The sequence below is a fragment of the Tupaia chinensis genome, unplaced genomic scaffold (genome assembly GCF_000334495.1).
Source record: "Tupaia chinensis unplaced genomic scaffold, TupChi_1.0 Scaffold000311_2, whole genome shotgun sequence".
NCBI lineage: Eukaryota > Metazoa > Chordata > Mammalia > Scandentia > Tupaiidae > Tupaia > Tupaia belangeri.
In genome coordinates, this window is record NW_006159803.1 from 6,050,525 (window position 1) to 6,064,791 (window position 14,267).

General features: G+C 38.5%; 1 protein-coding gene across 1 annotated transcript; it reads right to left on the reverse strand.

Moving 5' to 3' along the window:
• Window positions 1-3,041: 3,041 nt before the first annotated feature.
• On the reverse strand, window positions 3,042-4,844 carry BTG4 (BTG anti-proliferation factor 4). Its single transcript, XM_027772838.1, has 3 exons — window positions 4,672-4,844; window positions 4,073-4,207; window positions 3,042-3,292 (listed from the first exon to the last, which is right to left on the reverse strand). The coding sequence occupies exons 1-3, from the start codon at window positions 4,842-4,844 to the stop codon at window positions 3,049-3,051; spliced, it is 552 nt and encodes a 183-aa protein (XP_027628639.1). The 3' UTR covers window positions 3,042-3,048.
• Between the last annotated feature and the right edge of the window lie 9,423 nt (window positions 4,845-14,267).

The following is a 14,267-nucleotide window of genomic DNA, read 5'->3' on the forward strand; positions in this document are numbered from 1 at the left end:
TAAATCGAAATTTATACTTAAAAAATGACTAATAAACAAAAAGTTTAAGCTTTTTTGGAACAAACTGAACTAGGGAAGTATTAAAAACACAGCATGTTTATTTAAATCATTAACTTTTCATAATTCATGAGTCTTAACATATATCAATATCTTTACCCTATTATTTAACTGGGTACATTCACTTGTATTGCATAAAACTTTATAAAAAATTTTAAAAGAATTAAAGTACAGCTAAGAACAAAGTCATATCTGTGTGAGAGAAGATTCACCATCGTTAAGCCCTAGTCCCTAAAGCAGTTCTTTTTTTGATGCATGGACTTCTCAACTTCAGACTCATTTCTGCTTTAGAAAAAATAAAGTCGCTCTTTTGAGCTTCCTCCCATCACATGCCCGTCACTGCATTAATCGCTTTGTGTTGACCCAGTGGTACCTGTCCACCCGGTGCACAGCAGCAGGCCTGTGACACTTAGGGTTCTTATATGTGGAATGACAACCATGTCCCATGAGGCCAACAGGACCATCCACCATATTCTTTTTGCAGGAGATTTGGAACCAAGGTTGAAAAGGCTGTTTCACATTTTCAGCCTAGAAAAAAATAATAAAGTATGAAGATCTCTAAACTATTAACCTAGCTCTCAGGATTAAATATTATAAACCTATACATAGGAAGTACAAATGAATATAAATGAAAATAGATAATCTTTATGGGTAGGAGGTAAATCAGACCATTGCTTTTAACAACATTAATTCTTCAAACCAAATAAAAATTATTCAAGCCAACTGAAAACACATTTATTCAAACTTGTATATGTTCTTGGATCTCTACCTCTCTGTGACCACCTCAGTGGCCAACTGGGGCCAGCCTAATCCAAAAGTGCCCATTAATGATCTCTGGGGTGAAAACCTCAAAAGATTCAAACATCCCAGATGACTGATAAAGATGTTTCACACTTTGTAAAAGACATTGCTGTGGCCAGCCCAAAATGTGGTAGTTAAGGCAGCTATATCTTACATGACTGACTACATGGTTCAAGTCCCAGACCTGGCAGCTTGAAAAATACACCAGGCACATGTGTGGGCTTGTCAAAATGCTGAAAGGAGGGAGAGATGGAGGAGAAGGCTTTGCAGCATGACCATTCCCCATGGAGTATACTTTTCACTTTCCTTCTCCTTCTCTCTCTCTGTACTCCCCTCCCCCCATCGCCATGCACCTGCCCTTTAAGGAAGGAAGGAAAGAAAGAAAAGATACTGCTGTAAAATATATATACAACTGACTATGGTTCTTATCCCTAGATGGAAGATGATCTTTCTAAGCATAAAAATAGAATTATGACAAATATTTTACTGTGAAGTCTTAAACTGGTATACATAGAACTACATATGAATGGTAGACACATATAATTTAGGCTACTAGAAAAAAAAATATTTGCCAGTAATATGACAGGGTGCTAAACTACTTCTGACTTATGAAGAGCTTATAATAATACATGAAGACTAAAAAATTAATTGAAAAAAAAGAAAAATATGTAAGAGAGTAAGTACCTAAAATATTTGGGCACATGGAGTTTTTTTATGTTTAATTAAATACTAATAATATCACTAATACTATCTGTTATAGATATTTTTATCATATTATTTGTATTTTAAATGAAACTAGTCAATTCTAGGGGGAAATGATAGATATTTTTATATAGAGCTGGTGAGACTACACATACACAACTTTTGAGAAGGTACTTTGGCCATATGTTAAAAACTATTGGATCATTAGAAAAGTCATGAAGTATTTTTCTATGCTCAAGTGTGCCGTGACTTTTCTGATGATCCAAGAGTAGAATGTCCATGCCTGAGAACTAAATCTCAAGAAATAAAATACATATTCTGGAAAAAAAAATGCATGGATTACAAAAAGTTTTGCACTAAAGTAAACTCATACTTTAATTTCATTTTCCATGAGTTTTTTTGAAGTACCCTCATATAGTGATGTCTGCATTTTAAGCTATCAAAACTCTTTATATTGAAACAACATGGAAACAATCTAGAATGTCTGTAAATAGTAAATTATGGGACCAGCAGCTGGTGTAATGGCTATGTCACTGTACTCCCATGTAGTTGACTGTGGTTCGAGTCCCAGACCCAGTGGCTTAAACTCACACCGGGCATATGTATGTGCATGCCCAAGGTCCCAAGAAGAGAAGAGATTGCAGCATGGCCATCCCCGGGTGGGGGGGGGGGGTGATCTCACTTTCTGTCTTTCTGTCTGTCTTTCTGGCAAGTGCACATGCCCTATAGCAAAAATCTCACAAAAAACAAAATAGTAAATTACAGAGGTAAATTACTATTGAAATGTTAAAATATAAATTGTTTTAACACTTAATGCATAAGTGATTAAGAAAACATACAAATGAGTATATGTACACAGAATGTTAAGGGATTCTCTCTAAATCAGTGTTTTTCAAACAATGGGTCATGAAAACAATTTAGGTGCTTGAAATCAGTTGAATTAAATTGAAAGTGTTAGGATATTAGTCCTAGTAAGGTAAGTACTGTTATAAAATGAATCTTATTTCTTATATAAATTTGCATATCTTTCAATGGGTTAGAAATTTTTTTTGAGAAAAATGTATATAGTAACAGGATTATAGACCTTTGACCTTTTAATATTCCAAAATTTCTATAATTACATGTGTCTATTTTTTTAAAACCCACTAATCTTAATATTTAATTCTGAAAGAATTTAAGTAAAAGAAAGGTGTCACTTAATATGAGGGATCTTTTAAAAGTCTGTGGAAAGTGTGTATTATAAAAAAACATACATAGATTTCAAATATTTTTGCACCAAAATAAACTTGAACTTTCTTAGGTTCCCTCTTATTGTATGAATAAACAAAAATAAAAGATCTTAAAACTCAGTGAAGTAGAGAGAATATATGGGGTAAGAGTAACCAGTTTTGTCCAAATATTGTAATTTTTTCTAAGTCTTTAAAGTTTTGTCTTTCTATGTTTTTTGTTTGTTTCTTTGCTTTTACAGTGAGCAAGTTGTTTTTAGAGTTAGAATAACAAGAAGTATAGAGAAGAACTTGGAACACACTTGACCTGATAAATACTCTTTGGATTGTTGACCTTGGGAATGACCCGAGGTTCCCTGCTATAACTTTCTTCATCTGAGGAAGAACCAGAGCAGTCGTCTAACGTGGCCCTATTGACAGCATAACTGATGAGTTGAGATAGTTTCCATGCCTCCCATCTGCCTTTAAAAGAAGCGATTGTAAATGGATGGTTTTTCTCACCATACCTACGAAAAGAAATTAAAATATTAGGAATTCAACGTCTCACAAATTTTATCTTTAGTCTTCTGGAGACAACATACTAACTGTATTTTAAAAGTTATATTAAAAAGGGATGGGTCTAGAAAAATGAGCTGAAAGATATTTTAACCTTCAGCTATTACATTATTACAATTAATGAGGATGTTCTCTGAGAGCTATTTAGTTCATTGCTCAGGAAAAAGACACCATCATTATCGACCACCAATGGACTGACTTGCCCCCATGGCAGATAACTAGTCTTTCCTCCTGATGGGCAATAGCCTACAAAATTCCAAAATTCTAAATCTACTGTTTGCAATAAAGTGCAATGATTGAAGTCACATTTCAAATTTCTGCAAGATCTTTGTTCTTCCCATTCCATTCACTCCTAATGTAAGGCTGGGTTGTCTAATAGAAGTTTGTGAAAGATAAAGAAGCAAAGCATTTAAGGAGCACAAAAATGGAAAATTCTCTGTTGATGAATTCTCTCTGAATGTGTATGGTAATATCTTTGACTGAACCAATATACCGTGTATTCAGGAGGAGAAAATTCATTTGGTATGCTGTAATGATGTGTGGTGATTGAATGTAAAAAATAAAATACAATTAAAAAATTTTAAAAAGAAGTGTGTATCTAAAAACCTCAACCAAGCAGTGTCCATTGCTAAACCAAGGCTTTAGGGCATTATCTTTCACAAAGGTATCGAACTGGCTAAATAAGGCTTCCAGAAGCACAGAGTACACAGATGGACTATGAGCTTACTTACCTACAGCACACTTCAAAGGGATCTACCCATATGGTCATCTCTTTTGGAAGTCCCAGGTGAAAAAAATCTACTTTACTCGCAGCACAAGCCTTTTCTAGAATGGGATCTTTATTCTGATCATTTATCCTGATACACCTTAGAGACAGAAAGAGAAAGGAGGTGAAGATGTGAAGAGAGGTACTTTGGCAAGACAGTCACGTGGGCATACTTTTTCTTTTTCCATACACCTAGCTCTCATCTCACCCTCACCTTCCGTTATCCTCCTCCACTTTTAAAAGAGCGAAACGTCACCAACTTTTGATGTGGCAACTCAGAGTGTGTTGTGTTATTAAGTTACCAGATGTCTACTGCATATCTTCCACAGCAAACAAAGTTAGAAATTGTTTAATCCACCTCACGAAAGGGTATCTGCTCTGTAGTCTTCAACTGCAATGTCACCTATCACATTTCTTCAAGTTCAATTCTAGCAAATGAATTTGAGCTCATAAAACTTATGTTACCTCAGACAGATAATAAAACCATTGTATTTTCCCAGCAGATGGAAATAAACGCTTGTTGATAACTTCCCTTTGCCATACTGTGGCCACACTTGGTCTCACCTGAAGGCTTGACCTTTAGAAGGACAATCAGGGTACCAGTGACTTCTGTATGTTTCAAACAAGATTGTCATCAGCCTTTCTGCAAAGTCTTTTATTTGCTGTTTACTCAGTGTATCATGTTTTTTCACCAATCTTGTGACAAAGAAAACAGCTGTTGCAATTTCATCTCTCATGATTCAAAAAAAAAATCTATGAGGAGGTCTGGAGCTACTGGAAGAAGGTGAGGAAAAATTAAATAGAAATGGGATTAACTTATTAATTTATTGTCGATCTATAGCTGTCATTGAAAATTGTATATACCTTAAATTTAAAACAGAAAGTTTTTTAGGAAGTCCTTAGAGAACTACATAAACACTTCAGCACTATAAATCAACAAAACAGCCAAGAACACCAATTCCTGAACTAGCTCACTTTAAAAGTCTGTTGAAGAAAAAAAAAAAAAAATGTCTTCTTAAAACTCTGAAACACTTAAGAAACAAATGAAACATCATTGTGCAACTTAAACAAAAAAGACTTTGATACAGGACAGTAAATTACACAAGTACCACGTTTGAAAAATCTCATTTTACAAACAGCAAAACATTTCAGAGACAGTAGTTCTAAAATGTGTCTCACATCTTGCACACTTTAAGATTAATCTAATAGTGTGAAGTATATTCACATTGGGTAAATTCAACTTGCAAGCAAAGTGATTAAATGTATGAAATTAAAATAATAAAATAAATAACCTCAGGAAGAAAAACATGCATTGGCTTCAGCCATCAAACTTTTTGGCAGAAATGTAAAAAAATGCAGGCAAAATTTTCCATTGGGACATGAGCTGTCCATATTTCTTGTTGAGATCTTATGATTGAACCTGAGGTATATGCTTGGACTTCAGTAGCTGGCCATAGTTCTCTGCCTTTGTGTTACAAATTTCAGTTAAAAAAAAAAATCACATGTCAAAATGTATGTCACTCTTAAATAAAATTTTATACTAGAGCAAATAAATAAATAAATAAATAAATATGATACTTACCAGTGAAAGCTCTTTAAGCTCAACAAAAAGTGGGTCGAAGTTAGAAAACCAACTGTATGTTTCCAACTCTTGCTGACACCTGTTGTGTGTGTTTTAGGCTGAAGCTTATATAAGCCTGGGTCCTAAAGGCAAATCAGTGGTTCACCTACACAGCTGCCATCCATTAAGACAATTACATACCTTTTTCCAGGTCTCCATCAAATTGCTCCTTGACATGTGTAAAGTGCTTAAAGATTTTTCAATTAGATTTACGCTTTCTATTTTGCTATGAAAATCTTATCTTTTACACCATAGAGTAAGAAACAAGCCCTCTCCTTCCATATCCTAAGGCTACATTCCAGTAATTTCATCTCTAATTCTGTCAATGTGTTCAAAGATTTTGTCTCAGGTTGTTTATAAAACTTAAGACTGCCTTCTTTGAACAGACATTATGTTGACCATAGACATTTTGTACTAAAATGTACCAAATGTAGATACGTTGAAGAGATCTGAGTCGGTCTAGTCTCACTAGTTTTCAAAGGGTGGGTCTGTGACTGCTGATTTGGACTCACTAGGTTGCTGGTTTAAAATGCAAATTCTTGGACCTTATCCTTGATCTGCTAAAGCAATTCTGATGATAAGACCTGAGAATTGGTATTTAACAAGTTTTCACTGATGATTCCTATATCCACTAAGATTTAGGAATACCACACGTGACATATATCTTTAATCTCCAAGGTAAAAAGTCCTTCAGTTTTTCTTTATTACAGGGCACCCACACTTGCTGGAAAGTGAGAGACACAGATACAGTGAGAGGGAAAGTGAGAAACCCCCCTCTAAGGGGAAGAGCCATGCCGCAATCCCTTCACCTTCCGGGATCTTGGGTACTCACACATAAGCACTCGGCACAATTTTCAAGCCACTGGGTCCAGGACTCAAACTGCAGTTAGCTATGTGGGAGTCCAGCAACCACTACACTAACTGCTGGTCCCAGTTCTTCAGTTTCTTAATCGGTGAAAAAGAATTCACTCTCTTGCAAGGAAGCCCATTTCCTTTCTAAATAGTTCCAGTCCTCTTTTCCTATGTGGCCCCAAATCCCCCTCTTTGATTTTCTATACATGAAACCTAGTTTCTCCCCTGGAACTACTAATACACAGATTGTATCTGGTCCTCCACCACATGATACATTTCAAACATGAACTATTCAACCTCTCTCCTGGATCTTCTCTTTTGAGAAGCTAAATATTCTCGGTTTGTTTATTTGTTTTTTACTTTTTAAAAAATTATTTAATTTCATTTATTATTTTTAAAACTTGCTATAGGGTAAATGCTCTCACCTTTGTAACAGTTCTTATAGACATGTGACTCAGCTCTCTATGCTGGGTACTCATCTTGCTAGAAGCCTCTTAAAGTACAGAGCCTGGCTTTGCACACAATGCTCAGGTGTGCTTCATTGGTAAAAATTGTTGAAGAACTGTCACCTCTGAATACTGCATTCTAAATGCAGCCTTAGAGGGCATTCACCTTGTTGTTATCACACCTCTGCCTTATGTTGAACCTGTAGGTTCTGTTTATCACTAATGCTATCATTTTTGTCACATCTTTCCCTTCCTGAACAATATACTGTTGAAAAATAAAGAATTCAACCGGCTACATGGTGCAGCAATAATGCTCTGTTCAAGAGAATTGTCACACAGCACTCATGTTTTGTATTCTCTGCCTCATCACCCTGGAACACACTAGACTCCTGTGTAAGTACCAGGATCCAACTGGGCGGGAAGACAGGAGGAGAGGGATTGCAGTGGCAGTGTGAACAGACCATGTGCAGGGTGCTCCCTTCTCTCTCTCTCTCTCTCTCTCTCTCTCTCTCTTTCTTTCAAGTGTGTGCCCACACACTTTGATGAATTTTATATATATATATATATATATAAAATGTGGGTTTTGGAGTTACAGAGACATAGGTGTGAATTTCAACTTTAACACTTACTCTCTGTACAACTTTGAACAACTTGCCTCTGAAACTTTCAGTTTCCTGTCTGTGAAAGGAAGGTACAATAGCGACATCACAGGGTTGTTATTAAGATTACAGTAGACAATCTAAACATCTGGTTTTGAATCTACAAAAGGTGGTACACAGATTTGTAATTTGTGGATTCAAGTCCTGTGCATATAGGTCAACTTTAAGGGACTTGAAAATCAGTGGATTTTGTTATCTTGGGACCATACCCCATGGATATAGAAGGATTATCATAGTTTAAAAATCAGCAAGGCCAAAGCCAGCAGGTGGCATGGTGGTTGAAGCACTGGATTCCCACATGGCTGATAGCAGTTCAAGTCCCGGACCTGGCAGCTTTCTCTCTCTCTCTCTCTCTCTCTCTCTCTCTCTCTCTGGTTTGCCTGTATGCTCTATAGCAAACTGAAAAATAATAATGATAAATAAAATAAAATAAAATAAATCTAGAAAAAACATCAGCAAGGCCAGCAGGTGGCATGGTAGTTAAAGTGCTGGATTCCTACATGGTCAATTAATTACAGTTCAAGTCCTGGACCAGGCAGCTTGAAAATCATGCCAGGTAGCCAGGTATGTGTGCATGTGTGCTCAAAATCCTGAGAATGGAGAAGGGATTGCAGTATGGCCATCCTCCCTGGGGGATGATTTTTCACTTTCCCTCTCTCTGTCTCTCTCTAGCTAGTACATGTGCCCTACAACAAAAAAAAATTTTTTTTTCAGCTATAAATCATCATGGAGTCAAATCTCCGTATTTGATCTTCCTATAAACTTGGGGAAGTTTCTTAACCTCTCTAATCTTTAAGATCTGCATCTGTAAAAAGAGGGTAAGATATGTAACTCTAAAGGTTTTAGAATTAGACTGTTGGTTTTGCATCCTAGTTCAATTTATTGTGTTACCTTAACAAGTGATTTAACTTTTCTATGCCTCAGTGTCCTTGTCCATATAAATGAAATAGCAGTGCCCGCTTTTTAAGTTATTAGGAAATTTAAGAGTAAATGCCTGAAACCTGGAACAGCACCTGGTACTTTGCTATAAGTGTTAGATATCATTATTAGTAGTAATACCACACCATACTTAGTACTATTGTATTCCAGTGTTCTTGTAAAGATCAAACTATAAAACTGTATAAAACACTGAACAGTGTCTAATATAAAGTAAGTGTTCAAAAAGTGGTATCCTTTCTTGGGACCAGCAGTTAGCGTAATGGCTATGTCGCTGGACTCCCACATAGTTGACTGCAGTTCATGTCCCAGACCCAGTGGCTTAAACTCAGGCCGGACACATGTGCGTGCGTGCCCAAGATCCCAAGAGGAGAATGGAGAAGAAGGGATTGTGGCGTGGCCATTCCCCCAGGGGGTGATTTCTCGTTTTCTGTCTCCCTGTCTCTCTCTGTCTGTCTGGCAAACTCAAGCGCCCTGTAGCAAAAACCTCTCAAAAAAAAAAAAAAGTGGTATTCTTTCTTATTAGTAAACTTAAGCAAAAGATTATATATTTATAATTTTGTTATAAGTAATTTCTAATGCTATGTGGATTCAGAGAGATATGTCACAATTATACATTGCAGCTTGATTTGCAAGGTCTCTCCTCTGGAGAATAGGTCAAACCAAGACGCTGAGAGTTGGAAAAAGAGATGAGGCACTTTTGGGACTGATTGCATGCTATTTAAGCTCAGTTCAATGACCTCGCAGACCTCCTTTCCACAGGTGCACCTCCCTTTCCAAGAAAGCATGAATAGTGGCTCATTCTCAAAAGCAAATCTGTGTGGGAACCAGCAGTTAGCATAATGGCTATGTTGCTGGACTCCCACATAGTCGACCGTGGTTCGTGTCCCTGACCCAGTGGCTTAGAACTCATGCCAGGCACATGTGCGTATGTGCCCAAGATCCCGAGAGGAGAATGGAGGAGAAGGGATTGTGGCGTGACCATCCCCCCTGGGGGGTGATTTCTCGCTTTCTGTCTCTATGTCTCTCTCTGTCTGTCTGGCGAGCACAAGCACCCTATAGTGAAAATCTCTCCAAAAAAAAAAAAAAGAGCCATGCCGCAATCCCTTCACCTTCCGGGATCTTGGGTACTCACACATAAGCACTCGGCACAATTTTCAAGCCACTGGGTCCAGGACTCAAACTGCAGTTAGCTATGTGGGAGTCCAGCAACCACTACACTAACTGCTGGTCCCAGTTCTTCAGTTTCTTAATCGGTGAAAAAGAATTCACTCTCTTGCAAGGAAGCCCATTTCCTTTCTAAATAGTTCCAGTCCTCTTTTCCTATGTGGCCCCAAATCCCCCTCTTTGATTTTCTATACATGAAACCTAGTTTCTCCCCTGGAACTACTAATACACAGATTGTATCTGGTCCTCCACCACATGATACATTTCAAACATGAACTATTCAACCTCTCTCCTGGATCTTCTCTTTTGAGAAGCTAAATATTCTCGGTTTGTTTATTTGTTTTTTACTTTTTAAAAAATTATTTAATTTCATTTATTATTTTTAAAACTTGCTATAGGGTAAATGCTCTCACCTTTGTAACAGTTCTTATAGACATGTGACTCAGCTCTCTATGCTGGGTACTCATCTTGCTAGAAGCCTCTTAAAGTACAGAGCCTGGCTTTGCACACAATGCTCAGGTGTGCTTCATTGGTAAAAATTGTTGAAGAACTGTCACCTCTGAATACTGCATTCTAAATGCAGCCTTAGAGGGCATTCACCTTGTTGTTATCACACCTCTGCCTTATGTTGAACCTGTAGGTTCTGTTTATCACTAATGCTATCATTTTTGTCACATCTTTCCCTTCCTGAACAATATACTGTTGAAAAATAAAGAATTCAACCGGCTACATGGTGCAGCAATAATGCTCTGTTCAAGAGAATTGTCACACAGCACTCATGTTTTGTATTCTCTGCCTCATCACCCTGGAACACACTAGACTCCTGTGTAAGTACCAGGATCCAACTGGGCGGGAAGACAGGAGGAGAGGGATTGCAGTGGCAGTGTGAACAGACCATGTGCAGGGTGCTCCCTTCTCTCTCTCTCTCTCTCTCTCTCTCTCTCTCTTTCTTTCAAGTGTGTGCCCACACACTTTGATGAATTTTATATATATATATATATATATAAAATGTGGGTTTTGGAGTTACAGAGACATAGGTGTGAATTTCAACTTTAACACTTACTCTCTGTACAACTTTGAACAACTTGCCTCTGAAACTTTCAGTTTCCTGTCTGTGAAAGGAAGGTACAATAGCGACATCACAGGGTTGTTATTAAGATTACAGTAGACAATCTAAACATCTGGTTTTGAATCTACAAAAGGTGGTACACAGATTTGTAATTTGTGGATTCAAGTCCTGTGCATATAGGTCAACTTTAAGGGACTTGAAAATCAGTGGATTTTGTTATCTTGGGACCATACCCCATGGATATAGAAGGATTATCATAGTTTAAAAATCAGCAAGGCCAAAGCCAGCAGGTGGCATGGTGGTTGAAGCACTGGATTCCCACATGGCTGATAGCAGTTCAAGTCCCGGACCTGGCAGCTTTCTCTCTCTCTCTCTCTCTCTCTCTCTCTCTCTCTCTGGTTTGCCTGTATGCTCTATAGCAAACTGAAAAATAATAATGATAAATAAAATAAAATAAAATAAATCTAGAAAAAACATCAGCAAGGCCAGCAGGTGGCATGGTAGTTAAAGTGCTGGATTCCTACATGGTCAATTAATTACAGTTCAAGTCCTGGACCAGGCAGCTTGAAAATCATGCCAGGTAGCCAGGTATGTGTGCATGTGTGCTCAAAATCCTGAGAATGGAGAAGGGATTGCAGTATGGCCATCCTCCCTGGGGGATGATTTTTCACTTTCCCTCTCTCTGTCTCTCTCTAGCTAGTACATGTGCCCTACAACAAAAAAAAATTTTTTTTTCAGCTATAAATCATCATGGAGTCAAATCTCCGTATTTGATCTTCCTATAAACTTGGGGAAGTTTCTTAACCTCTCTAATCTTTAAGATCTGCATCTGTAAAAAGAGGGTAAGATATGTAACTCTAAAGGTTTTAGAATTAGACTGTTGGTTTTGCATCCTAGTTCAATTTATTGTGTTACCTTAACAAGTGATTTAACTTTTCTATGCCTCAGTGTCCTTGTCCATATAAATGAAATAGCAGTGCCCGCTTTTTAAGTTATTAGGAAATTTAAGAGTAAATGCCTGAAACCTGGAACAGCACCTGGTACTTTGCTATAAGTGTTAGATATCATTATTAGTAGTAATACCACACCATACTTAGTACTATTGTATTCCAGTGTTCTTGTAAAGATCAAACTATAAAACTGTATAAAACACTGAACAGTGTCTAATATAAAGTAAGTGTTCAAAAAGTGGTATCCTTTCTTGGGACCAGCAGTTAGCGTAATGGCTATGTCGCTGGACTCCCACATAGTTGACTGCAGTTCATGTCCCAGACCCAGTGGCTTAAACTCAGGCCGGACACATGTGCGTGCGTGCCCAAGATCCCAAGAGGAGAATGGAGAAGAAGGGATTGTGGCGTGGCCATTCCCCCAGGGGGTGATTTCTCGTTTTCTGTCTCCCTGTCTCTCTCTGTCTGTCTGGCAAACTCAAGCGCCCTGTAGCAAAAACCTCTCAAAAAAAAAAAAAAGTGGTATTCTTTCTTATTAGTAAACTTAAGCAAAAGATTATATATTTATAATTTTGTTATAAGTAATTTCTAATGCTATGTGGATTCAGAGAGATATGTCACAATTATACATTGCAGCTTGATTTGCAAGGTCTCTCCTCTGGAGAATAGGTCAAACCAAGACGCTGAGAGTTGGAAAAAGAGATGAGGCACTTTTGGGACTGATTGCATGCTATTTAAGCTCAGTTCAATGACCTCGCAGACCTCCTTTCCACAGGTGCACCTCCCTTTCCAAGAAAGCATGAATAGTGGCTCATTCTCAAAAGCAAATCTGTGTGGGAACCAGCAGTTAGCATAATGGCTATGTTGCTGGACTCCCACATAGTCGACCGTGGTTCGTGTCCCTGACCCAGTGGCTTAGAACTCATGCCAGGCACATGTGCGTATGTGCCCAAGATCCCGAGAGGAGAATGGAGGAGAAGGGATTGTGGCGTGACCATCCCCCCTGGGGGGTGATTTCTCGCTTTCTGTCTCTATGTCTCTCTCTGTCTGTCTGGCGAGCACAAGCACCCTATAGTGAAAATCTCTCCAAAAAAAAAAAAAGCAAATCTGTGTAATAGGCGCATGTGTATGACAGAAACGCAAGGTCATGGTTATATAACCAGTGCTTAAGTGCATTGTAACTAATTAGTCTTTCCCATGGCCTTCAAACTAGGTAAGGCCATGGGAAAGACTAGTTAAACAGCAAGTGAGGGAGCAAGACCATCCTGACTGCATTTGCAAAACAGTCTACCTCTCTGGGTTCCTCATTTTACAATCTACGTGTCAGGATTCTTCCACAAAATTTTCAGTCAGGAGGCTAGAGCCCTGTACCCATAATCCAAAATAGCAATACAAGGACCAGAAAATGGCATAATGATTACATCACTGGACTCCCATGTAGTCAATCATGGTTTGAATCCCAGACCCGGAAGTTTAAAACTCATACCAGGCGCAAGTGTGTGCACGTCTAAGATCCCAAAAGGAAGGTGGAGGATACAGGATTGTGGGGTGGCCATTCCACAGAGGGGTGATTTCTTACTTTCTGTCTCTCTCTCTGTCTCTCCTGTGAGCACACGCACCCTATGGCAAAAATCTCTCTCTCTAAAAAAAAGTAAATAAATAGCAATACAAACTGCAACAACAAACAGTAAGAACACGAGCGCCTCCTGCTAGGATGGCAAATACCCAGCACCAAGTAGACCCCAGGTTAGACCACCACTCTTGTAGTAGATCTCCGGTAAGGAGCATAATCTCCTGAATCGCAGATGTAAATGTGAAATGGCCACAGTTACTTTAGTATCATGATCAGGTATGTAAGGACAACCTTCTGTCCCTCGCACAGCATAAACACCACCCTGTGTAAGGAGGCCTAGTGCCATCTGGTTCTGAAGCACAACTTTTCTCATTTGAAACACTTCATCACTTAACAATGACAATGCTTGTTTAGAATGATTCAAAGCCTGGGTAGTATGCCCTGCCAAATCAGTTATTTGTGCCTCTGCATAGATGTTTCCACCTTGTGGGGAAAAGATAGCCAAAGGATAATACCACTGGGGAGTGTGCTTTACCCAATATCAGGCTCTAATACTGCCCCAGTTCTCTGGCTTTTCCTGTAGTCTTTCATATGGAAACAGCAAGAATGGACACAACAAGAATGGTTGCCCCTGGGACCAGCAGTTAGTGTACTCCCATGTAGTTGACCACGGTTTGAGTGCCAGACCTGGTGGCTTAAATTCACACCTGGTGTGTGTACGTGTGTGCCCAAGATCCTGAGAGGAGACTGGAGAGGGATTGCGGCATGGCCATCACCCCTGGGGGATGATTTCTCACTTTCTGTCTCTGCATCTCTCTCTGTCTTTCTGGTGAGTGCACATGCCCTAAAGCAAAAACTTCTCTAAAAAAAAAAAAAAAAAAAAAAAAAGA

Bases quoted from the DNA above. Each gene is read 5' to 3' on its own strand.
- BTG4 (XM_027772838.1), bottom strand. From the start codon at position 4,844: ATGAGAGATGAAATTGCAACAGCTGTTTTCTTTGTCACAAGATTGGTG. The intron at 4,208-4,671 runs GTGAGACCAAGT...TCTGTCTCTAAG, and splicing joins TCTAAAGGTCAAGCCTTCAG to GTGTATCAGGATAAATGATC. The intron at 3,293-4,072 runs GTAAGTAAGCTC...TTCTTTTCGTAG, and splicing joins CCCTTTGAAGTGTGCTGTAG to GTATGGTGAGAAAAACCATC.